The 25,765-nt window shown below is 40.7% G+C and overlaps 1 protein-coding gene across 2 annotated transcripts in view; it reads left to right on the top strand.

Moving 5' to 3' along the window:
* The window catches only part of LOC100877958 (lysosomal acid glucosylceramidase-like), a 42,454-nt gene that overhangs the window by 4,015 nt on the left and 12,674 nt on the right, over positions 1–25,765 (top strand). Inside the window, exon 1 of one of the 2 annotated variants that reach the window (XM_076532187.1) lies at positions 3,581–3,700. The exons of the other annotated variant lie outside the window; for it this stretch is intronic. Coding sequence (XP_076388302.1) covers positions 3,697–3,700 — 4 coding nt within the window. The 5' untranslated portion in view covers positions 3,581–3,696. Of the gene's footprint in view, positions 1–3,580; positions 3,701–25,765 lie in introns of those variants that run through there. 2 annotated transcript variants of the gene reach the window in all.

The raw sequence follows: 25,765 nt of genomic DNA on the forward strand, positions 1-25,765 counted from the left end.
TCCTCGTGCCAATTTACATTTAATGCATTGAAACCTTTGAACAATTTTCGACTTTAATTCCAATTTGTCAATTGTTAATCTATACGTAGCGTATCGAAGCTTGAAAATTGTTCAAAATTATAAAAACGTTGCGTTCCGTCGAATACGAAACTCCTATTTGCATAAGAAAAGCGTTCTAGCGAATCATATAATGCAAGGAACGTGAAACGAATGTAAAATGAAAATATTTTTTAATTTGCAGTTTTATTTATTTTTTATTCGCGTTATCGCGTTGGTATTAATTTTAGCGGAAACTGGCGAATTGAATGTTTGGCGAAACGTCAGTCATTCCGTGGAAAAACTGAAACTGGCGTTTATTCATACGACGGATCATTCTCCTATAGAAAAAATATTACATATTCTCTGCTTCTAGTAAAGTAACGCAAAGCTTTACAAACAACGTGACTAGAATCATTCAATTTTTTCCCCCTTTAAAAGAATTGTTACGTACTGTTCCCTTTTAATACCGTACATTGCAGGAAATGAATACGCGAAAAAAAAGCTTACGAAATGGATACCGCTGACAGAAAAATTTAAAAAGATCTCTCCATTGTAAAAAAGTTCTTTTGAAAAAAAGCATACGTCGTCAAACAATACAGGTCGACCATGAAAAGCTTTTCGATTCGACGAATGTTTTCTCTATGTTCCGGATTTTTCGGCAGAAAAAGAAGATTGGGTTAACAAGGTACTCGTATTCATTCGTTTCGCGAGAACATTCAAGTATTTCAATTTAAGCGGAAACCTATAAGTCTCTCGCCAAATCATGTATCCTCGAAGAAGAAACGAGTTACAAACTTTGCACCGAAGTTTACTCTCTAAACTAGTTTTCCCTGGTTGGAAGTTTAGTCGGGTTGACTACTTATCGTAGCGTATAAAACTTACGCTGTAAATGGTAAACAGCCGTAGATGCAACATCATCGTGCGAGTAACATGAATTTATCGACCTATCTTTCCGATTTAACGTGTTCACTCTTTGACATCGTACGTATTTCGATAACTTTTATGAATCCGTTTCAAAAACGTGCAATCTCTATCGTTTTCGATGGACGTGACAAAATTAAACTAGCGAAAATAAGCTAAGTAATAACAAGGTGAAGAATTAGATACGACAGTTGGAAACACAAGAAAATTCCGATAATTCTCCGCGAGAAGATTTATCCGCGGCTAAAAAAAATATACCGGAGGTTCTGTAAATCTTATTACACGGTAATCTTGTTCGAAAACGCTACAGTACTTTCACGCCTGTATTCTGGTGTCCGTAGATCTGGCGTGATGCATTTTCATGGAAGAAATAAGTTGCAAAGTTTGTCGGTTAAGTTCACGAGGCTACGAATGGTAGTGCGGTCTTGTTTCCCCGCGCTTCCTTCCAAACTTTCCTTCTGCTCGCTTCTGTTCCTTTACTCTTCGTTCTCTATTCTCTCAATTATTTCAACAATTTGCAAATACAATGCCTATAGCGCAAACGGAGGAAATCTTCGAAACTCGTAGTCTATGCAATATAAATTTTGCAATGTTCCTTCTGGTTCGTTGATCTTTCTATAGTACGCCTTGTAGTGCCAACTCATATTTCAATATTTTACAATGACGTTCTTAGTTTTAAGACATTCATCTTCGGTCGTAATATAAGAGTTATTAAAATACAAGAAATAATACTTCGATAAGATCGTAGTAGTTTGCATGTTTTCACGGAAAGATTTTTCGCGTGTAATCACGAGACACAGAATACGCAATGCACTGTCGCGTAAACGACCAAAAAATGTTGTACAAAGAAAAACCTTTCTCACCCTCTCTTTGTAGGTATTTTTCAAAGAAAAACCTACCGTATTACGGATCACGACGCGTCGCGCCAAACAGCAGATGTGTTCGCGCCAAATGTTATATCGCTAACGGCACCTTTGTGCAATTTAAAGCAAAGTCATGTATTACGTGGATATTTCTTTGAGAACTATTCCTCCCCGTGAACTGCTCCACTTTGCGTTCTGTTGCTCTACTTACGTTTAACATGGACGAATTCAAACCCGACCAGCAAACTTTCCATCTTCCGTCGTTTCAGCCACCAAGACTTTTCCTACTTTTCTTGTGTCTAACTACCGCGACTTCCTTACATTTCTCCTTTCAAATTATTCGTTTCCTCCTCCCTAACCGGCGCAATCTTCATATTTTATTGAAACCGGATAAATGTAGCACGAATAATTATTATCCGGCAGAAAGCTGCGTCTTGTAATTCTCGACGGACGCGCTCGTTTTACTCTTTCAAAGAACTTCGCTTTAAAATTAAAACTAATTAAACGTTTTATTAAGCAAAAACTTTTATACGCGTCTGGTGGAAATTAGATTTTGCGCCTTAATCTTCGAAACGATATTCGTTTAAATCAGAGTTTCGCCAACAATCAACGCGTCGAGAGGTTAAACGTTGTACGTGTCTTGAAAGCTCGAAAAGAGCTTCGCCGTTAAACGAAGGTGGCAAGGTTAATTATTTTGCCCGTTTTCGGTACAAACGTCCTTTTTTGTGTTCTCGACAGTATCATTCCTTTTCTTATACGCAGCAGTTTCTTTCTCGAAATGGCTAATTACGTGAGAAAAACATACTCTTGGCTTCTTTGTCCCTCCCTCTTGTCCTTCAAATCTCCCTTTTCTACCGCCGCGGACCCAAGCAGTACTTTGTAACGATCCCATTTGGAGAACCGAGAAAACAAACGAGACGACAATTACTCTTATAATTGTATCTTTTGCATTTCGCTTAGGATGTCTAATGTCGCTGTTTCCAGATCCCAGACACAAATAACTTTACTTCTTACTGAAACTCCTCGTAGATGAGGGAAACGATAAAAACAAGCCCGAACGAGGTAGTCTGTCGTATCCTGTACTGAACAAGCAAGAATGTAATCATTAGTCTCGTTAGTACCGTCTTTCAGAAAACTATTTAAAAAACTCAGCTCAACTTGTCCTACTCTCGTGTATTATCCGGAAGAAAAGCCGCTTTTAAAACTTGCGTTAAAACGTTTCTCAAATGCCTTCATCCGTTTTCTTTAAATCCGTGGTTCAAATTGTCATCAATTGTCGTCAAACTGTTAACAAATTGTAAATTAGCTTTGACATACATTCAAAACGCGATGTTGGTCTCATTTTGAAGAGACATTGGAATTATAATACGTTGCATCGCAAACTGTACCGTAGATAAATAAAGGCTCGTTGACATTTGCATTCCATACGGACTTGATCACGTAATCTCTCAAAACATAACGTTTGTATTTACGATATCAATATAATTAGCAGTGTATTGAAACTGTTCGTAACACGATGGTCTCACGAGTTTTGCACGTGAAACAATTAAGTCATGAAATAATGTCGCTATTGTAATTGGTCGCATCCGCCTTTCGAATCAACGCCCCACGACATTCGCGTTAATTCACCACACGCAGCGAAGAAAGAGACGGATGCACGGAGTGCTAATATATATTCTACGGACAGTGTTATCAGGGAGACGAGCGCACAAAGTACGATCAGATTTTTACCGAGTATGTCGTCGATTGTCAATCACGCGTGACGTTATCGCCTTTCCGCTTTCGTCTATTCGAAGGATTTAAGAACGAGTTTAGTCTTCCTCGTGCACGGAAGTCGAAGCATCGCGGCAAAAATCGACTGGAAGTTAGAACTATGGGTAAGTGATTTTTACGTTAAGATTAATTTCTAGATCAATTGCATGTATACGAAAGTTGAAAATCTGTGCAATATAAGCTTTAAATACGAAAGCAGTTTCTTTATTATTACACGCGCGAAGGTAAACGTTGCAATCGACCGATTTGGTTTCAACGAAGGCTAGCCATATGTTTGTTGCTCTTTAAACAATATTATTTCTTCTGAAAACAGGCTTTTTCGATTACTCTCCAATTTTATTGCGCCGAACGGAAAAATCGATACAGTAGTCCGTGAAAAAAATAAACAACGGGTTGTTTTGGAAAACAACAAACCGTTATCGATACCTTCATGCTTCAATTTTAATAAAATAACGCGAGACTATTCGCACTCGCTGTTAAAAGTGATTTCACCGGTAAATAAAGGAGGAGTCGGTGACACGACTCCGAGTGAATTGATAAAAAAAAGTAGCAATCCCTATGTCGATAACGAAAAAAAAGAAAAAAAATACTCGTCGCTCGCAGCATTTTTATAACATTATCGGTATTACGCGAAAATGAAAAACAATTCCGTTTTGTTATTCTTTCGCAATCAATGTATTTTGATACTTTCAACAAATTTGTGCGCGTATCATTTATGCCAGTTTTCATGTTTTTAATTATAAATTGTACAGAGAAAATATGATTTCGATGAAAAAGAACAAATAATTGTACAACCATTCGGGTATGGTATGATGTAACAGGCGAAACGTGATAATACATTGAAAATCATTTTTCGCTGTTGCGTTACGAAGAAATTGAATTTTATCGGTGAAAAGGATATATTTCGAACCGAATGAAAAATTAGCGCGATTAACGCATAAAGCGGCGTCACGAACGCGTGTTCGCATTGAAAGCGTGACAGGTTAGAATGGGTACTGGCAGTGGCTCGGTCTTGACAAATGTGTTCTACGCGAAAAACCAACCGCAGGTTGCCGTATAATAACCAACGTTCGGAAGAAAGAGACATTTAGTGCACTTAGATGCGTGATCTATCGACCGTGAGTCCCCTTTGGGTATCGACGTTGGATACTCCATTCTTTCTTGCCGCTTTAACCCATTCCCCTTGATCCAGCAGTTTCCTTCGAATATATCCTCCATGTAATGGCTTGCGTGACACGGATAGTAGCGCCATCGTTTTTCCATCCTCCAACGAAGCGTCCTTCTCGCTGTATCGTCGCGAAAATATAAGAGACTCGATAGTTCCGATTGGAATACACTTTCGGAAGCGCGTATGATCATTTCCGCGGTGACGGCAAACGTGTTAAGTACGCGCGAAAACGAGATGTAAAGACGAAGGTGACGACAAGAAAGGAGGAACAACCACTAATGATTGGCACGTGGGTGTACGGTCGCGTTCGTCGAAAGGGGTGAGAAGTTTGAATAGGTTGCCGAAGGCGTAATAACGTCCTAGGCTTGTACGCCTCGTCTCGCCTCGCTTCGCCGTGTACGTCTAAGTACAATATAACTCCTCTGCTTTTCGTTGTTGCTACGGTTTGACATAACGGCCCTGAGCAACGACAGGGCGAGTTTAGAACTAGCGACCTCGGCTTTATCTACGGGCCACCGGTGAGATTAACGAAACAAAGAGCCAGCATGCTGTGGAATGTGGTCTTTCGTGTCGCAAAATCCACATCGACGCAGACCCCTTTCTCTTTTCCCCTCATTTTCGACCCGTCGCATCATGAAACTCCTGGTCAACCACGACCCCAACGCCCCGTTGCTCTTCCTTTTTCTCTCGCGTTCCTCGTGTTTATTCCTGTTTCCACGCTGTTACTTTCGCGTTTTATACAAATGCTGATGAGACTCGAGGATATTTTATTTGCGTTTAAAGTTCTAGCAATAATAATAACTAATGTTTTCGTGGGAACAACGGAGCGTAACTACGCTTTTACATCATTAGAAGAAATGTCATACGTCGCGTCCTCGAGAGTACCATAAGCAAAGTTTAGCGTAGGAGAGAAAAATGTACGCGTTACTGCCGTTGTTATTTTATACGGGTACTCTCTTTATTCGCTCTTGACAACTTTACGTCGGGAACCTCCCCTTTACACCAGTCGTCCCGATCGCCTTCTGTCACCCTCTGTAATCGATCAAATTCGCCAAATTTTTTAACCACATCCGAACGTGTTCGCGCCTAGCTTATCTCGCGGCCGATAGTTACGCAAAGTTAACGTTGTGCGGGTGATCGAAAGAGTAATTCGTGTTAAAATGCTTGCTTTTCAATAAACCTCGAAAACTTGTAGAAAGATGTAGTAAAATTATACAATGTAGTAAGTACTTGACGACGTACAACGGTTATACAGATAAGAAGTTTATTGCATTTAATCCAGTGCTCAAGAACACCCCTTCAGCATTGTTGTATACAATTTTTGAGCTATAGTTTTAATCTAACTCGGACATTTATAGCCTCGTAACTCGTTACCTTCATAAATTTCTTCAGCCTGCGCCACTTGCTTATGACCGTCTTAAAAGTTTGCGGTATAAAGTTGCGGTTAATCGAATTTAGTCGCGGGACCATAACTCGGAGCTTTCGCGAACGATACGTGATAAACATGTAATAAAGCGCTGCAAAACAGTTGAAATCGAAGAGCGTCTGAACCCGGCCCCATCAAGGCCGCTCAAGGCCGTTCGCGCGTTCGAAATCTTGGCAGCTTTTCGCGTTTTCGCGCGGAACGAACCTACGGGAACACTTTTAGAGCCCATTCAACCGCATGAAATCGCAATTTCATCGAGCAAATAACGTTACGAATATAGAAATTCGTAGAAAGTTTCAAAGTAATCAGAGCGTCGCACTCGTCGTCGTCGACGTATAACTCGAGTAAAGTCGGACAGTCGAGTAAACTCGCCTTCTAATCTGATTTCGTCAGCGACGATTTGCAGTTCGCAGTTCCTGCTGTCGGTATATTGGAGCAAACATTGCGCAGTTCACATCATTCTAAGCATAGTTAGCTGGACATTGTACCTGGGAAGTTTGCTCGCATAGTTGCGTCTAGCTATGCCATCTTCCTGCGAGTTTGCTGTTCTAACTTTTCAATAAAATAACGATGCTTAACACTGTATACCAGACATTTTCTCTTTTTCCTTGATTAAAAAAGAGTACGAAGGAAGAAACTCGCTACTCTTCTTATTTTTTTTTTATTCGACAGATTTGTATAGAATGATTTTATAGGGAATTTGTACGTGAATATTGACCGTAATCCAAAGTGCAACTTTTGATAAAAGATTGTCAGCGAGCTTTGACGAGAAAGACGAACCACGGAACAGGAAGAGCATACGAGTGTTTTCTGCTGTTACAGCAAAGTAGAAATCCTCAATTTCACGCCTCACTTGTCCAGGAACAGCAGTTTTCCTATCGTGGCCCCGTGCATTTGAAGAACTTGGTCCGAAAAATAGTATACTTACGCCTCTTCTTTGCGAAGTGCTCCTCATCCTATTTTTCTCGACCACGCGTTATTCCGTACACGAACGGTACCTAGATGTCCCTTTAATTATTCCCGTTATCCGACGATAACATACCGCGATAAAATATCGCAGAACCGAATATCCAGAAATTATTTTTTTGAAAAAGTTAACTTCTCGACTGCCGTCAGAAATAATTTTCAAACGGTGAAGTTCCCAACAAATCAGAAAGATGGTAACTTTTCTAAAGCATCTTTGGCCTGCAAATTATTAACCTTCCAACTGACCTGACGTTCGAACGTTTCTTCTCCGAAGAACCTATTTCCGGCTTCATAAATAATCAAGACAAGAAAAGAGAAACCTACGCAAGCTACGAACTTTGCAACTAACGTTAGAGTTCGATCTCGATGCTTTTACAACAACGAATAAACAAACGAACGAATCTCGTCCGTGAACTCGTCCCAGTTTAGAAATTACTTTCCACTCTGGCTCTTTCTTGTATCTGCTACTCGCCAGCTATTACGATTTAGAGCCTCCCTTCTCATTTATGTTTAGCACTTTCACGATCAACTTTTGCAGACGAATTTCCTGATTGTTTTCGGCCAGACCGGAAACGTTGATTTAAATAATAACTCGGAAATAAGACAGATTGAAGAGAAAATATTGATAAATGTTGAATCGCGAAAGGGGACTGGTCGTCAGTGTCAGTTTCTGGAAATTCGGTAACCAACCGTAATTGCAGCCGTAATTGCCATCAACGACGTCAAAGGGCTAATTAGTAGCGCGTTTACACAGCCTATCAGCAATAAGAATATGGCTGCAATTTCTATATCCAAACCATTCAACGTTTAGCATTTGCGGGCTCGACTTCATTTTCCTTCTATCGTTCCGATGTTTATTAAACTTTTTATCGAAGGTACTTCGCTACGAGACTTGTTTGTACCAGAGAATACGTTTGATCGTGACGCGGAAATTTGGAAAGAACGAATCGATATTACAGAGTAATAGATAGAGTTAGTTAGAATCGCTATTTTTGCGGACATTCCGGTATAGAGATACGTAGCTATAAGCGTATTACGAAGGATAGTGGGTTGCGGTTGAACGATTAACAGCCAGAAGGGCTGATGGATCCGAAACGAATTATAAACTCGCAAAAGAGGTAATCTTGAGATCCCCATACGGTTCGTGTCGAGGGTGTAATTGGAGGCCCGAAGGCAATCACGAGATTATCTCGGACATCGTTCGCTTGTCATGTCTCTCGGCACCCCTTACATGCTACCGCCTTCCGGTTGAAACAAAGCTACCCGGAGGAAGCTTCATTAAGCCGTCACTCTGCCAACAAAGCGGCCGATAGTTTCGGTTAAATGAAATACAGGTCAGCTATAAATACCAATCTATCGATGGAAACTTTGACATCGGCCATTTACGTTAGAACGCTCGACTTCCTCGGATAAGGTCGAACAATGCACGCTCCGCTGACTAATCTTCATCCCTCGAATCATTCGGGATATTCGGTTGCACGATTGTAAACGCGCGATGAATGCAACAAATATCATACTTGTAACTAACGTTTTTTTGCGATTTCGATCTATCATTCGATAGTTGAAAATTAAATAAAAAGCGTGACTCGGCGAAATATATAGACGTATAGTACAATTGTGAGTTAATTTGAAATATTTCGATATCGGTAACAAAAAAAAATTCGTAGAATCGTTTCGATCCAGCTACACGAACGAAAGATATGGGTTTATTTGTAAAGCTCGTACGAGAAATAACGGTGTGTAGCAATAAGAAATTATCTATTCGTATTTACGACTTGTACACATGCAGCAAGCGATTGCACATCGATATCCTAACAGAGTGTTTATTTCTGTTGCCAACTGAACTCCTACGTTGTTGAACTTGTCTGCAAAATATTATCGTACAACACCTTAAGTGTAATAAAATATATGTACAAGCATTTATTCGAAAAGTTTCCATAGAATATTCTCGCGCGAAAACATTGAAAAGCGAAGTTGAAACGGTCGAAACGACAACAACGAGCAATGCGAGGCTTTTGAACGAACCTAGCGCAGCACGTACACGCGGAGCGGCTGAATTCTTGCTAGCAAATTTGATTTTCCACTTGGCGTTACTGACACGCAGATAATAGCCAGTATGGACCCCCCAAAGTGCCTGCACTCCCTCCGGCGTTAGCAGTCTAATAGCTTCCTCGTAATAATCGGCATAAAGCAGCAAGTCCTCCTTTTCCTCGTCGCGTCGTCCGGAGTAGCGTCGCGTTTCTCTATTAAAGTATTTCGTCTAACTTGCCCCTTTGAAGACCATGAAAAACGAGACGGTTATATCTTCTCGTACACTACCACCCCAACATACAGAGGGTGTTGATGGAAAATGGGATTCAAGACTTACGATTAGTATATTTGTTTATTGCTTTCTTTTCGAACTATCGACACGACGTTAATGTTGCACTGTGGATTGTTTTCGCAAATCTTTGCTCGTTGCATTACATCGTCGGTTGTGAGTTGTAAAGTTCCTTCTTTTAACGCCTTATATAGAAGGAAAGCGAGTGACGATTTTCAGAGACGATTCCTAAAGTACGTCTGCTTTTTGTTGTCTCGAATAGAAGGAATACTCGTCGCGGACAGGGTTTCGAAGAGAGCTCGACGAGAAAACGCTCGAAATCCATTTAACTATAGATCGCTACTTGTCTACTACGAATGGAGAGACAGACGAGAAAATACTAAAGGGTTTTAGAATTCTTCGCACCTTTGGTGTCTGAAGGTGTTCTTTGTTACCGAGACGAAGGGACGCTGTCGCGTTAAGTTTCGCTTCACTAGCTTCCGAAGACGTCTCGCAAGACGTACCTGAAGATTTCATAAATTAAAAAGAGTTAGATATTAGGTTAATAATTGAGGTCGTGACTTCCGTACTTTCTTAATTATTTAATAAAGTTTTCAAATAAATTCTTGAGAAGTTGCGGAGAAGATCGTAGTCGAATTTTTCGTTTTATCAGAAACTTTCGAGATAGTAATGATTTTCGAGAAGCGTAAGCTCGGCGAAGGATCAATAACGCCATATTTGAGGAAATTTTTCTAATAACTTTTCTTCCGATCGAAAATTTGAAATTTATGATAACCGTTTCTTTGAAAATTTGGAATGGAAGAAAATATATGTATGAAATTAAAGTTGTAATTTCCAAAGAAATTGTTAGACAGTTCTGACATCCAAAGCCCCGTTCTGTTTGTAGGTGTGCGGCTTTCTTGTTCCGTCGACACCGCGGATTCAGCTTCGGTTCTGCGAACTCGAAACCCTCTGGGGATCGATATCGTATCGAGCCGTTAGAAAAGCACCGTGTTCATATGTTTCCTCGATGGCCCGCAATCTTTTGCAGATGGCGATCGTATTTGTATTCTCTTCGCCTTTTTTCTCCTTTCACTTAATTTGATTCGTAATGTTCGGGACGAGAGAGCCATCGTCTTTTTTGTATTTGAAACCGAAATAAAAAACAGTTGGAATAATTGGAAAGAGTGGCTCGTATAATAAGGCAAAGGTCGTCGACGATCGAAAGACTCGGAATCTTGGAATCTAATTTTCAGTGGACCTGCCTCTCCGCTTTTTAAAATGTAACGCATCGAAAGCTCGGATCTCGGGGGAATTTTGCGTCGAACAGAAACAAACTGGGTCGGTTCAAGCATCACAATTTTTGCCGTTACCGCTCCTCTGTTCGTTGTACAAGAAAATAATTCACTTTTAACAGGAACACGATTCATTCCGTATTTGAAATGACGTAACAAAAGAATGCTTTTACTTCAATTAACGGTAAAACGAATATTCGAGTATATTTTACATTAAATAATGATCGTATGGTACTTCTTCAAACAGAAGTCATATTACAATTGTCGAGAAACGAAACCTCGGAAAAATGTGAAGAAAGACTAACGAGTTCTTTCGGGCGGACAGACCAATTATACTTATCAAACAGTCTGCTTTTCTCGGCATTCTAGCCAGAAATACGCGGGAAGAAAGGAAAGCTCGAATGAAAATTTCATGGAAATGTAATGCGTTGATACGAATTTGAAATTTTGTTTGAACAGCTAAAGCAAAATCGAAAAGAAACATTGTTTCTGATTTTCATCGTACTTCGTATAAATGGAAAGTACACGATTTCCATACTTCATTTCATACTCGCTATTTGTAGCAAGTGTAAAGAATCGACTATCGACTTTTTCGCGAGAAATAGAAAAATATTTCTGATTCGCGATACGGCACCTGTGATTTTTTAATTTTCGCTACAACCGTGTATATTCGAAGAGTCAATTTCAAGTGTGTCGTGTATTTCAACGGAATTTTTCTGCGCAAAAAACTTTATACGTCTCGTTTCCGTTTAATCGGTTTCTCGAAGTTCTCGAGGAATAAAATTCACAAAGTAGATGCGTAATTCTAATGAAAATCCCCATCTTTCACGAGGACTCGAAGTAGAGAAGAAAGTAAAGCAGCGTGAAATGATATTTCAAAACTGATACTTACGCGTAAGAACATGACTGAAGCAAAGTACTTGAAGCTGAAAATCGCAACTTCTGCTTCATTCATTGTGCCGTGTTCGTCGCGACAGTTCTGGCAATGCTTTTGGATCGATTCGTTTGAAGAACCAAAGAGTCGATCTGTCGTCGACTCGAAAGGCAGCCTTCTTTTACCGTCCGCATCGAATTACCTCGACATAATACGAGCAGCTGGTTTTCTCCTTTAACCGAACCACGGAAACGACAGAACGCCTTTGACGTTACGGTACATCGGAAATGATGCGGTTTCCTTCAGACCGCCATCGTTTGCGACCTAGCCCCCCACACGCTGCCTTTCGAGCTTTCACGATTCTCCTTCGATGTCTGTACAATTGACGCTTCTGTGTACCTGCGCGAAACGGCAAACGTGCAACATCGAAATAAATTAAAAAAGAACTTCCCTGCTTCTACGTTTTCCCGCAAACGACACTCTGGCTGACTGATCCTTCGACGCAGCTTTCAAATAAAACGAAAGCATCACAATCGTAATCACGATTTCCGATAACGATACATCGCGATTTCATTCGTTTTATTGGTTTTCAAACTTTTGGCGTATCGATAGATAGGATCGGTAGAAGGTACCATTAGCACTTGATCTACCGAGAGTTGCGTCAACAGGTACCCTTTTATTTCGAAATGTTTTAATTGAGCTTATCTTATATTTTCTCAGTTTTTTTTCGTTTGACATTGTTAGCGATAAGGCACGCGTTCGTGTTGTCACAGAATTGAACCGTGTAACCGAGAAAAAGAGAAAAAGCGAGATTTGGGAGGAAGAGTCGATGAAACGGAGAAGATAAAAAAAAGAAAGGTAAAGGATAGGGGATAAGCAGGATAACGGTGGACAAAAAGAGACGACGTCCGGAACTTCAGCGTCAACAATTTCCGTCTACGTTTCTACTTTTTAATTATAGAGTCGCAAAAGCCTCTGGCAGTCGAGCTTGCCGTCGCGTCGTTTCGCTTGAATCCCCTATTCACGCCATTTTTTGCGGTCTTCCCATTACCGAGATTGTGTGTCTTTCGCTTATTCTTCCTTCGTTATGTCTTCTACTATTCGGCCTTCTTTAACGATCTACTGCCTCTATCGCGTTAAACTTTCGACGACGATCGAATCGCTGCAACTGCGATGCTAACTTTTTTCGAGTACGCTGCTACGATCTTGAACTCGACGGACGTTCATTTTAGCCGTGGCAGTCGACGCAAGCGTTAAAAACTATGAAGCGTAATGATTTTATAAAACTAAATTTTCTACCGTGAACGTAACGTTCGTTTTAAACGTAACTTTGCACTTAAACAAACATTCCTCTCTTTTTGCGTTCCCTCAAAAAGATCGAAAAAGTAAAGGAAAACGAATACGCGGAGTTAGCGAAGAAGCGACAAAAAAGTGACGCACGAAGCTCCGGAAGCTTTTTGCTTCAATTCGCGCTTGTAACGTCGACGAATGTTTTATGGCAGAACGATTCTTTGCAGGTGCGAAATGCGGGCGCCCCTTTAACGGTGACCATTCGTTCGTCTAAACCTTATCGAAAAATTACGGAGTCACTACCACGATGGTACTTTGCTCTCGAAAGAACGTTCCGCGATAAAATCTAGAAAAACTGTATTTAAATGAAAAACATTCGTTCGACGTTAGAAACACTCGTTCGAGGGACGTTAAATTTTTACTTCCACGTCTGATACGAGTGTCTTCCCTCGAATGCAAATAAAACAGAAATGAAACAAGTAAAGAGCACTCGAGCACACGAGTCGTTAAACCGTCTTGAAGAACTTTGCTTTGCACCAGTTACGAAGAATAAATTTTAACCGTACTCCGGTTTCTGAAACGCGATTAAAATTCTTTTAATTGATTCGCTATAATGAGATCATGAGTGATTAAACGAAACGGGAAACAGAAAACGATCTGCTGGAAGTCGAACGAAGAGCACGGGACCGCGTCTGACTTTTAATTGACAGTATCTACTGTTGCGTCCATTCGGTCACCGTATCATTTATCACTGACAAAAGTGCAACCGTGAAACGGCTGAATAGCAGACTCATTTAGTTACGCTAACGAAGCATTAAACCCTGCGATAAGCAACAAACTTCTAAACGAATGTTAATTAAGCATTGAAAAAAGTCGTTGCGTTGTCAAGCGTATCGTCCGAAAATTGTGTAACTTCCACGATACGCGTAATTTATTTAACTATTCGAACAAAAATCTTTCGAGTTTGTCGTGTCGTCGTTAAAAATAACTACGTGTTTCTCTCATCGCTTATTCAAGAATACAAAATCTGCGACTATAAAACTTGCTTTACTAATAATACAGTGCAATTGATATAAAATATGTCAAGCAGTAGTCGAATCGACACGTATGTACTTAAAGTCCGAAAGACGAAAGTACTTCCGCGACGTTGCAAAAGGGAACGTCGTTGAAATATCCCTAACAAATGACTCTTTCAATTATTTTTGCGTCGGCATGCGTCTCCAATTAAGGGATACACGCAACTATGGAAACACTCGAGAAACACGTGAAGCATCCTCGTAGAAAGACCGCGCCGACACCTACGTGTTCATGTAACGTCGCGAACTGCGTTACTCTCCTAGCGACGTAACTTTTATTTGTTTTTCGAATACATCTGCTCGTGCAACGTCGACGTCGAGATCAGATTGCTCCGACGAATATTTTTTGTTTAAATATTTCAACGCGGATGAATTCAATTTATATTTGCCAATAAATCGAGCCTCGTAAACGATTGTTCCATCTCGAGTGTACGTGCTTGCGAATAATTGTTTTATCCATATAATGGGGCAATTTAATAAAACGTTGTTAAATACCGAAAACATTGGACAGCGAGGCAAATGAAAAATGTAAATAGCTGTTTTGTATCGATTTCAAATACTTCCGAATAAATGTTTCGTCTCTATTGGCTAATCTAGCGTAAAGTTCCTAAATACGTAAAGCATGCAGCGGCGGTCGTTTCAGCGTCAACAAACAGAATGTAGTTTGAAGTTTCCGATTACCCGTATAATTCGATTTCACTGGTGGCTAAGGAAGAGGTAAAGTTTCGAGTTCGACCGGTTCTTTAGTTACATTCTCCGTTGATTCCGGGGTTACGGAATCGCGAGCACGTAACCAATGCGGCCGGCCGTAATTCACGATCGAAATTGAAAGAGTTTTTCCAGCCTCGAACAAATGAGATCCGGAAAGCGAATGGACTGACAATGGGCTGCGAGTTCTTACGTGTCCTCGCCGGATTCCTATCGTTCATGCACCGCGAAAACTTTTGATTAGCTTACCTATTTTATACGCCACGAATCTACGCGCGTGCATCGGTCTACACGCGTGTTGCAGCTTCCTGGGAAGTTCCTTAACAGGAAGTCGGGTAACTTTTAAGGACGATGAGATGGTACTCGTTTAAAATATCTGGTTAACTGTATCAGTGGATCGATAACTGTGTCGCGAGTTGGTACTTGACACAACTAGTCAGTATCTTTTCACGGAGTAAACGTTAGAACTCTAAATCCATGTTTCTCGCTTCGACAACTTCTCGTTTCGAGCGTAAATTTTCTAGCAATATTTTGAAAATTTTTTAAAAGCTACGTATCGTTAAAAAAAGATAAACGTTCGATCCGATAACCGAATGCGATAGATACGTTCGTTGACGGTGGAAGGTTTCGAGAGGTAATTAAAGTTTTCGAGGAAATCTTCGAAAGTTCCGAGTAGAGAAAAAGTAGTTTGATGCAGAGCTTAAGGTTGACGTTTTGATAGCCACTAGTCGACTCGTAATGCGGAATCGAATACTGCGAGCTTACCATTGCAAAGAAACATTAAACGAAACAGAAACAGAGATACTTCGTTTTAAAATATTATAATATAGAAATTCGTTCGCCTAAACGAAACTTCAATCGCTTACCTTTACTCGGCAAAACTATTGTTGGACGCCGTTTCGATCGTACCGTCTCTTTCCTAAACGATAGAATATAATTGTTAAATTTAGTGTTCTGTTCCATTTGTGAGCTCCTCTCTATTATTTCAACACGAAATAATTGCAAGAATGGACATTATCCGAACATTCGGATGATTCGAAACGGATTGTTTTCCGACACATTTTGAAGCACAAAGCTGCCGTAAGACGAACGCGTCTCACTACGCTAAGTAATATTATCGGAGATAAATACTTGTTATTAGTAGACATTTTTGAGCCTTAACCATGTCTAACGTTAATTACAGATAGTTTAATATTTCGCGTATGTATATTAGGTATAATTAAGTCGATCATCACTCGTTGATATAATTAGTTCAGCTATCTATAACAACGTTAAAATGACTAAATGCAAATGTCAGTGAATGTCAGTATCATCTTCATTTCGTGTAGTCGTAAAAACGGGTATTTATAACGTTATCGAAATATCGGCAATCTTGGTACGGAAGAATACAAGTATGTACGAATAGTTAGGTACATGAAACGCAACATTGTCGATCGAACGTTGAAACTCGGTTAAACCATAAATGTCTAGAATAATACGCGGTATGTGTAACAAAATGATATCGAGTATATTATAAACAGACGATAGGTATCATACGTTCGCCACCTGCTTATACCTAGCAACTATCGACAAATATACGTACAGGAGAGGTCCTATACGAGCGTGTTCTATGCACCGAGGATAAGCCTGTGCAAATAGTGACATTAATTGCCTACGCGTCGTTCTATTTGCATGCCATTATTCAGAATAATTGATGACTATTGGTAACCTATGCGTCGAAACTCATTACCATATTTAACGTACCGATGCGACGGGCTGTTTCGTGGATACCTATTAGCGAGAAATTCTTCATCGACGGATGGAAAATGTAATCGAGTTAGACTGGCATCCACTTAATCGCTCTTTAATATTTTCCATCCGTCAAATGCGAATTTTATTCATTTTTATTCTTTCGCTTAATTTCCATAGGATATTAATATCTCCTCTTTTCTTCGATTTCTTCGTATCTCGACCGAAATCAATCAAAGTTAGATATAAGAATATTTCAATATTTAGAAAGATTATTGTACCCGAAGCACTTGTTGAAGACAACCGGTATCATTTTTAATAAATTTTTCCACAACTTTTCATTCTCGCGACTCGTCGTTGGCAACCAAACTCCCTCATTTACTTAAATTTTCCTGGTGAAACTAAAAAATGTGCATTAACGTAATTTATGTTCCAATAAATCAACAGCTTCATCGCGAGAATAATTTTCGTGGAAAAAAAAGGAACAGGACCGTTATTTCTTTCCCGCAGGATTTTATACGATCTCGTGGTTTCACGGTCCATCTCGTTTTCTCGTATTCTCGCATTTTCGTATTCTCGCGAAGCAGCTGCACATTTCTAGACCGCACTTTTACCCACGTCACCCGCTGCACCACTTTCATTGTCGTGTCAGTGACGTGCTGTCAGATGTGCTATGCAGTGTCAAAAGTTTAAAAATATTAACCATCTCGAAATTGGACGCCTGAAACGAAAGAATTTCAAACGATTAGTGGCTCTCCAATATTGATTGCTACCGTTATGCGATTACTTGCTTCGTTTGGCAAATAAAAGTTTTGAAAGGCAAACGTTTTTGCTCCTCTCTGCGAGCACTACGGGCCTTTAATATTTTCGGCCGACGGAAAGCGTCGAGGAACGATGTACAACGGTGACACAAAAATGGTATCGTATGACCCAATTTTGATGAGATCGCGATCAGGTGACCGTAAAAGCCGACCAGAAAGAATGCCAAAGAGAATTGCTTGAAATTCGAACAGCTGTTACGATGAAAAGGGTCATTCAAGTACTAGCGTCGATACTCTACAATGTTACTATCGCTTAAAATTTCTATTACCGAATACCGAGCACTGAAATAGTTGAATGCAAACATTATCGCTTTACCGATCACGAATGACACGAATAATTTCGCGAAACGCGATAGCACAGTTTTCCCTCGAAACGACGCTTCTCTTTTGCCTACTCTTTCTTCTTCTGTCTTTAAAGTTAGTTCCAACAAATTCTCGACGTCGATAAATTAATTTTCCATCGAGGAAAAAAATCGAAGAAACGAAAACTGAAGTAAGAGATAGGTAATGAAACGTGAATTTCATCGGACGTCGAAGTAAATGGTAGATTTACGAGAGTCTTGCGCGCCGAAAATTTTGGATATTTATGTCTGGCCGTCTGCGAAGCTCCCAAAAGCCAATCGTGTCCTGCGAACGTTCGATTCTTTGATATCAGAAGTCAATATATCACTCGCTCCTACAATAAAATTGGCCTTTACCGAGCTGCACTAGATCAATGAACTCTTTCGTCTAAAAAGGAAGAAAATTTATGAACTACGGAGGTTACTCGTTCGCTACCTTGGACGCCGCTATAAGCTATACCGCTATAGACCACTTTCTTTTATCCGGATAAAGAAAGCAGCAAGTAACTTCGTAAATTCTAACTCGTCCCTGTTCAAATATATCTCCCTTTTTCTTCGAGTTTCGATTATTTAGAACATGCAGACGATAAATTTGTTACAAAATTTAAAGAATTGCGCTCATAAAATTTGATGTCCCGAAAACAGTTTTCATCGACGTACAAAGAAAAAAGCAAAAGGTTTTAATCGCTATTAGTTGAAAATACGTTAGCCAACCGGTAAGAACCGCGAGATCCAACCACGCAAAACAGAGGTCGAAATTCTTGTTCGCGTCCCAACACGGATTCCAGGAGGACCTCGAAAAGGATGTTTTTGTTAACTTTTGCTAAGAACACGCTGAAAAGCGAAGCGTAGCACGCGTTAACGAGCGTTCCTCAGTCGAGCATACCAGAACACCAATGTAGCTGCATCGTGCTAAACGTTAGATCGAACGCTCGAAGGTATTTGTATTTACGGAGATACCTCATTGATTAATTACGTCTAGCGGATGCAAAATAACTCGTCCGTGATTAAAAACTACCAATTTCTAAAACACAGTACGACAAAAAACGAAATAGAATCTGTATTAGAAATCTGTACATAAACGGTTCGTCTTCGTGAGGTGTAAAAATAAGCAGTAAAATCTTGTTTCCGACATAACACGATTTCGAGCAGGTTTCACGTCCTTTAGCGAGTGTATTTAACGCTAAACGCGACACACGCTCGTCCAGAATAAATTCGTGTCTATCAAGAAGCACGAGAACAGCTTTTTCGGCAGTGAAACGTTAAAACTTCTCGCTTAGCCGCATAAATATCTCACGAACGTGGAGCACGACGATGTGCCGAGCGGTATGACATAAATTCTGCCTGGCCAGGCATCTCGTCTTCTCTGTAACTAGTCCGGGAGCTGTAAAAACCGTCGAATGGACTATTTCGACGTCGCCGCGAATTATGTACGTGGTAACAACGGTGAAAAAAAGGGACTCGATGAACGGCTTGGGAAATATCGCGCGACACCGACACCTCTTCGTTACCGATCCCTTTAACGATTAACCTTTTGTTCGCAAATTTCCGTTTTCTTTTTAATAATAAAAAATCGACGCACTAAATTCTTTTAAACTATGAATCGCTTGGTTTTCGAACAATTGTATTGAAAGTTTGTCGAGTGCAGAGAGAGTAGAACTCGGGAGATTCGTTTTACGCAGAGATCGTAAAAAGTACAATCGAGAATACGTATAACTCGGCAAGATTTATCGAATCGTTTTTAAGACCGTCCGGAATTTTCAAGGAAGAGGAAGTATCTAGAATGGACGAGCGAGAAATACGTTCTTCCGGCAAATGGCGAAAACCACGGAACAATTCCACGAAGAAACGTCAATCGACGACGATGATGGGCCAATCGGTTCCCCTCGATTCTTCTTTCCATCGTTCGTTGATCGTTCGATCGATTTCGAAACGATTCCACAGCGGTTTGTAGTTCTCGAAACGTCTCCACGAACGAGAAAAAACGCACCTTCTCGTTTGTTCGACGTTTAAATTTATTGTTTGATTGGTTTACGCGAGGCGAGTTGAAGCAACTTCTCCGAGTATTATCGTAACATTAAGCTGGATTCAAGAACTAATCGAGACACGAAGGAAATTTATTTTCACTTTTACCTTATTACAAACGGATTTAAACGCCTCTCTCGACGATATATTTATTGCCGGGAAAAGCTGTGATAAGGAAGATCATTATCAAGGCAAGCCGGAACAGATCCTTATAAATATCCGTTAGAGAATACCGGAATGGGATTGTCGAGCAATTCATTTTTCTCATAAATTTTTATGAATCCGAACACTCTGGACCTAAGAAGCTCGCCTCTAGTTCGTAAAAGATGAGGAACGTGCTCGGCATACGAGCGATCTTAGCGAGTTTAGTGACGAGATTTCGGCTTTTTTTTCCTCGATATTACTTACTTTCACTCGTGGCGCGTAATAAATAACGATAATCGTTCGAGAATTCATGGGAAAGATGTTTTTTTTTTAACATTTCCGCACAAGTGATAGATAGCAAAACGAACTTATTGCTAAGAAACAAATGCGAACGAGGGTATTTTTGGCGTCGCAGTATCCGAGGAAATAGAAACGTCCGACAAGGACTAAAGACGAATGTTCCGATCTGCGAGACACCGATAGCGAGCTATTCCGCGAACGAAGCCTTTTCACTGTTCTACCACGCCGATGTTCTCGTTGGTCCGACTCGATTCTTCGTCCTCCTACTATCGACCGTTTCAATTTCAATTTCAAGATCGCGATTCCGCTTCTGTGTCAAGGCGAAGAATAGTTGACACTGATGTAAAATCAATTTTCTCGCAGGAAAGCACCGTCCTCGATGTTATTAACCTTTTCAAGACGATACGAACGTCGGCCCGTGTATCCGATGCCTGAAAACAATGGCTAATCGAAAATTCTTGAAATGTCGAATACTGGTTTAGCGGTCGCTTCTTTTCTGATCCTGTCCTTGGCAAATATAACAGTCTTCGTCCTTTCGCGTTCACCTTTTCTTTGCCAAACTTCCTTCGTTTATATTTGAACGGAAGAAAGGTAGAAAACAGATTATCTGTTTACCAAAGAAAATGTCTCTCGATCAAATGAAACTGTGACCTCTGGCGAAAACGAAAAAGAAATTCAATTCCGATGGAGAATTTACTGCTTGCCAGGGTGGCGAGCGAAACGGGTCGAACACACGGGACCAAGCGTCGTCCTAATCAATGGCCACGTTTCGTCTTTTATCGGACACGCGAGATATAACCACGTGTCGTCCCGACTCGCGATGTCCTGGATTTAAATCTATCCTGCGAAAATCCGTTTCTCTGCGGATCCCTGTTTCGAGAGAAACGGTTGAAAACCGGAATCGAGGTGACTTGTCTCTCGATCCCTACGGTTATCTATGCGCTAGTATCGAGCGAGTACTTCGTTTAGAATGAATCGTTCGGATTCGGTTTCAACAGTTTGCCTCTGTTCGCTGCATGCGTTAAATTACCATGAAAAAATTAAAGGACGAACAGGGAAATAAAATTGTGGATGTCGGTGAGTGTAAGATTGCACCGGTACGGTAATTCGGAATAGCAAATCGAAACGATAGAGCGAAGAAGAGACTGGTATTACCGCGTCGTACTACATACGGTTATTTCGAGTGTGCCAGTCAACGTGTTAATACACTAGCCAAGCTGTAAACACTATAAATTCTTTGCCTTTCGTTTTCCTCGCAAACTTGTCGTTAAATATTTACCCTGTGCACACTCGAGTCTCGAAAGGGTTCGAAACTGAGCTCAACGCAAATAAAATGATTTACGGACGACAGATTCGAGCAACAAGAACGATAAAGAAAAGCCCGAGCGAGATACCAGTTCTGAAAATCGAATGACATCATCGCGATGTAAAAATGAAATATGCCACGCGTACTCGCTAAATGACGGGGGAACCTAACTTACGTAAAGTCGTATATTCATTCGCTGCAGACGCTTTTCCGGCCGATAATATTCCCTTAAATCGGGGTCCAATGCACGAAATCGGATAAATGTACACGTACACATTTTTTCAGTCGTAAAAAAGAAGTTAGACTCGTCTAATTTCGTTCGCGAAAATTTTGACTACGACGGTTTATTACGATGGCGACAGTGACAAATATCACATTAAATAAACATACATATACTAATTTGCCTGGACTTCCCTATCACTTATGTTACGCAGTTCAAGATGTCAAAGCGTAACGATTAATTTTCGCTATCGTAACTCGACGATTTATGTATTTTGTTTTATTATTCGACTTATTGTTGTTCGTTTGAACTCATTTATTTGAATAAGCAATAAGACTAATTTTGAAATATTTAAGTAACTGAAACGTTTTTACGTTGATCGTTAAGAAGCATTGTTTTTTAAGGTTAAAATCGTTACCGTTGCGTAACACACGTCGAAAGGCTAATTTATTAACGACGACGTTGTACGATCGAGGAAGTATTATATACGTATTTAAATTCAACGAGGACGCGATAAAAAAATATTTCAATATTTATGTATTTCAAAGATAAAAAATATTTCCCGAAGAAATGCAAATAGTTTTTACGATGCGTTACTTAGAATTTTTTCGAACAAACCTACACGTTAACCTTTGCTCTCTTAAACTTCCAGCTGGTTTCTAATTTTAAAGAACATTCGATTCAATTTCTAATTGTTGGTAACAAGATCCAGCAGTCGCGAACCGAAATAACTCCGATCGATCTTCTTTCTCTTAACGTTCCTCTCCGAAACGATCGCGAAAGAAAGGTGGCGCGAACGTGCAAGGTGTCCGCGATAGATTCTCGACTGGATATCTCAAAAGTTGTAGGAACGTGGCGCGATATCCCGTGCATACGGGCGAAGAAAATAAAGAAAGTCTTCGGAGGCGATAACCCTCGGTCGAGGAAATGTTTCAAGGTATCGCTGGGCCGGCTATTACCAGCGAAACAGGAAAACTTCGAATCCCCCGGTGCCGATTGTTACAAGCTTATAAACTGTCCGCTCGAGGATCAAACCTTTCCACAGGAAAAACGTTCTTCCAGCATCCGTTCGAGCTTCCGTGCACGACTTAGGAACGGCCAAACTGCAGCAACCTGGCCTCCGTTAACGTTACCCTACCCTTACGACCAGCCATTTGTTGTCCACCCTGCCGAGGAAAGCTTTGCTCGTTCTGCCAAACTACGTTCCTTCGCTATCAGAACGCCTCTACTTGGGTCCTTCTCTCTCTTCGACCCGTACTTCCTGCGCTAAATTCTATTCGTTTCGAGCAGCGAGTACAGCTGATCGACGACGATAATAACGATAATGAATGCTCGACGTATTCTATCGCTTTCGCTTTATTCCCTCATCGGCTAGTAAACGAACGATCGTTCTCTAAATCGCGATTACGATCAGATTGAATTTGTTCGAAGGAGCAAATCGAGAGCTCACTCGCCGCCAAATAGAGTCTAGTGTCGCTTCGTGAAATTAGATAGTGAAATCTGATCGAAGCGAGTACCGGAAATAAACATAATTCAAAAGAGACAAATTTTTATGCGAAATACCTGCACCTATTTTCCATATATCTTTCACGCGCGTAATAATTTCTAAGATCAATTCCGTGACACCAATTTTCAGAGTACTTCTTCTTTCTATTTAAGTCTCGGTTGATTTGAAAGAACAGGTGTCTCTTATTTCCCTTAAGCCAGCTTTGCAAGTTGTCCCGGAAGCCTGGGAAGTTTCATCGAAGTCGGGTGACGTAAGTCATGCAAAAGACACAGCTCGGTGAAATCCAAAGTGTACTCGCGACGTTTGAACAACGAAATAGGAAAAGCGACGGAAGCAAATACACTTACGAGGTAACGAAAGTAAACCAGGGAATACAAGAAGTTGCAATTTTCTAGAAACTCTCGACTACTACCTCCGATTTTATCTCGCCGGGCTTTTCGAACGACCTTATTCGAAGTTACCCATGTTTGTCTTTAATCCTTGCTCATGTTCGTAATTAATTCGGACAAAACGCAAATGGTAAAGAGCGGAGATTCCGCGAAATGTTTCCCTCGATCGTCGTCGCTGCACAATCGTAATTGTTACGTTGGTAATCGGATGAATCCCGATCGAATCGCACAGGCGTTATCGCAGCCTACGCGAAGAGAGCTTCGTTCGCGACGACGCGACGATTAATCGTTGTTAGCCCTGGGAAAAGTGGCGGAAAACGTGAAAGGTCGATCGAGTCGATGCGAGGACGAGTTTTCGCGACACGCCTGACCAGTCGGTTTCGAAAGGATTCGCGTTGCAAACACGCGACGATCAATCAAGCGCCATTCAACGACCATAACAAAATAACATGCGGTGGGCAGAAAGTTTTTTACCGACAACCGGACCGACCACGTTACACGCGTCGACGATTTGCTTAACTGAATGGCTATTCAGAGACTTTTAACGAACAATGGAACAACGTGGCAAACGCAAATTCCCCCAAAGCAGCGAGCCTCTTTTTACTCTGTTTGTCGCATTGAGACACATCGTTGAAAACTCTCGTTGAATCGAACTGGTTCGAAAACAACGATTACGAGATTACCCTATTTCGCTTCTTTCGAACAACTTTAAACGAGATAATTTCAAGCGACTTTTAATGCGTCGAGTGTTTCGAAATTTTCGAGTGCTTTTAAAAACGCGTTTCGATCTCTAATCGGTACCTCGATAGAAAGATAATAACGTACATGTGATCGCGTGGACACGTGGACACGTACAAGAAACGACACGCAAGAAAGAAACTAGAAAGCTTTTCAAAAGTGGAGTAGAATATATTTATTGTACAAGCACGCAGAATGCTCGTGGATGTATCTTTATTTTTTACTCCGGAAGGTATACTCTTGCAAAGAACGGAGGAAGCATAGAAACTGCGGAGAAAAAACGTATCCAATTTATTTGTACCTTTCGTGGCACTTGGATTCATATGATAATTACTTCTGATTACAGCTACCGGTCATTAAAAATAAATAATAAAATGTACCGTTGGCGAGAAGCCACGCGGTTGATCATCTCGCCTTTCTTTACCTCTATATTTTCATCGCGAGAATAAGCTATTAGATTTATCTATCGTTTCGCTGTTCCTATTTCTTAAATCGTTATTTTCTTACGTTAATGATCGGTCGCGGATAGATTACAGTTTGGTCTCACGAAATTTTGGCCCTAAGTTAAAAAACGTACATGCGAGGCCATGCGAGAATATTCGACTAACGAGAATTTAATTAACACCACCGCGCGTGTATCCGGCTCGTGACATGTTCCCGTTGCGAGGGGTTGTTTCACGCGGAGCCTCTGACGTTCGCAACTTTCCCATAAACTTCGCAATATCGCGAAGCTTACGTTCATAGGGCGACGTTATTTTTATGCAAATCTCGTGGCTGTGTAATTTGCCAGTCCGTCGCAAGGTTTATCATCGCTTCGCGTTTCGTATTATACCCGGCTTACGATACGATAAACGATCTAGCTGATACTTTATTGATAAGCTCGTTTTTTGCGTTCTCCGGAGAAACAGGTTAATCGGCTTCGATCGTTTTCACGAAAACACCGAAAGAACCAAAGACGAAATGTTTGGTCCTTCGATAAAATATTGATTACGTCGCTTCCGTGGCAAATTCGTCGATCGAGTTAGAGCGCGCAAAATAAAAGCCACTTTTTAAAAGTGTACTCATATGTACGCTATTACATAAAACGATGGGCGTCTTTGCGAGAAAAGAAATTAACGACGAAACGAAGCACGCTCAAATAATTAACAAACACAATATAAACGCGCGGAAGGGTGAACATATTTTATAGGAAGCATGTATTTTACCACAGAGTTTTACGGCTTAATTTGCCTGCGCTGCCCCGAGCGGAGATAATAAGAGTAATGTTCCATGATTATAGAGTCGGTCGTGATATCGCTTTGTTACCGTCTCGCGAAGCTAACACGAAAACTCTCGTCCGCTTACTGCGTAACTTATCACAATCAAGGTGGCCGTACTTCTACTGGAAAAATGCTTTACGCGATTTTAATCCACCTTGCACCGAACTTGGCTGCCCGAGTACCACTCGAGAAACAAACGAAAGGGCAGACGGCAGAGAAGTTTATTGAAATTTAGATTTATCGCGTATTTCGATACCCGTTTCTTTTTCTCAACCTTTTCCCGCGGCTG

This window comes from Megachile rotundata, chromosome 5, assembly GCF_050947335.1.
Source record: "Megachile rotundata isolate GNS110a chromosome 5, iyMegRotu1, whole genome shotgun sequence".
Taxonomy (NCBI): domain Eukaryota; kingdom Metazoa; phylum Arthropoda; class Insecta; order Hymenoptera; family Megachilidae; genus Megachile; species Megachile rotundata.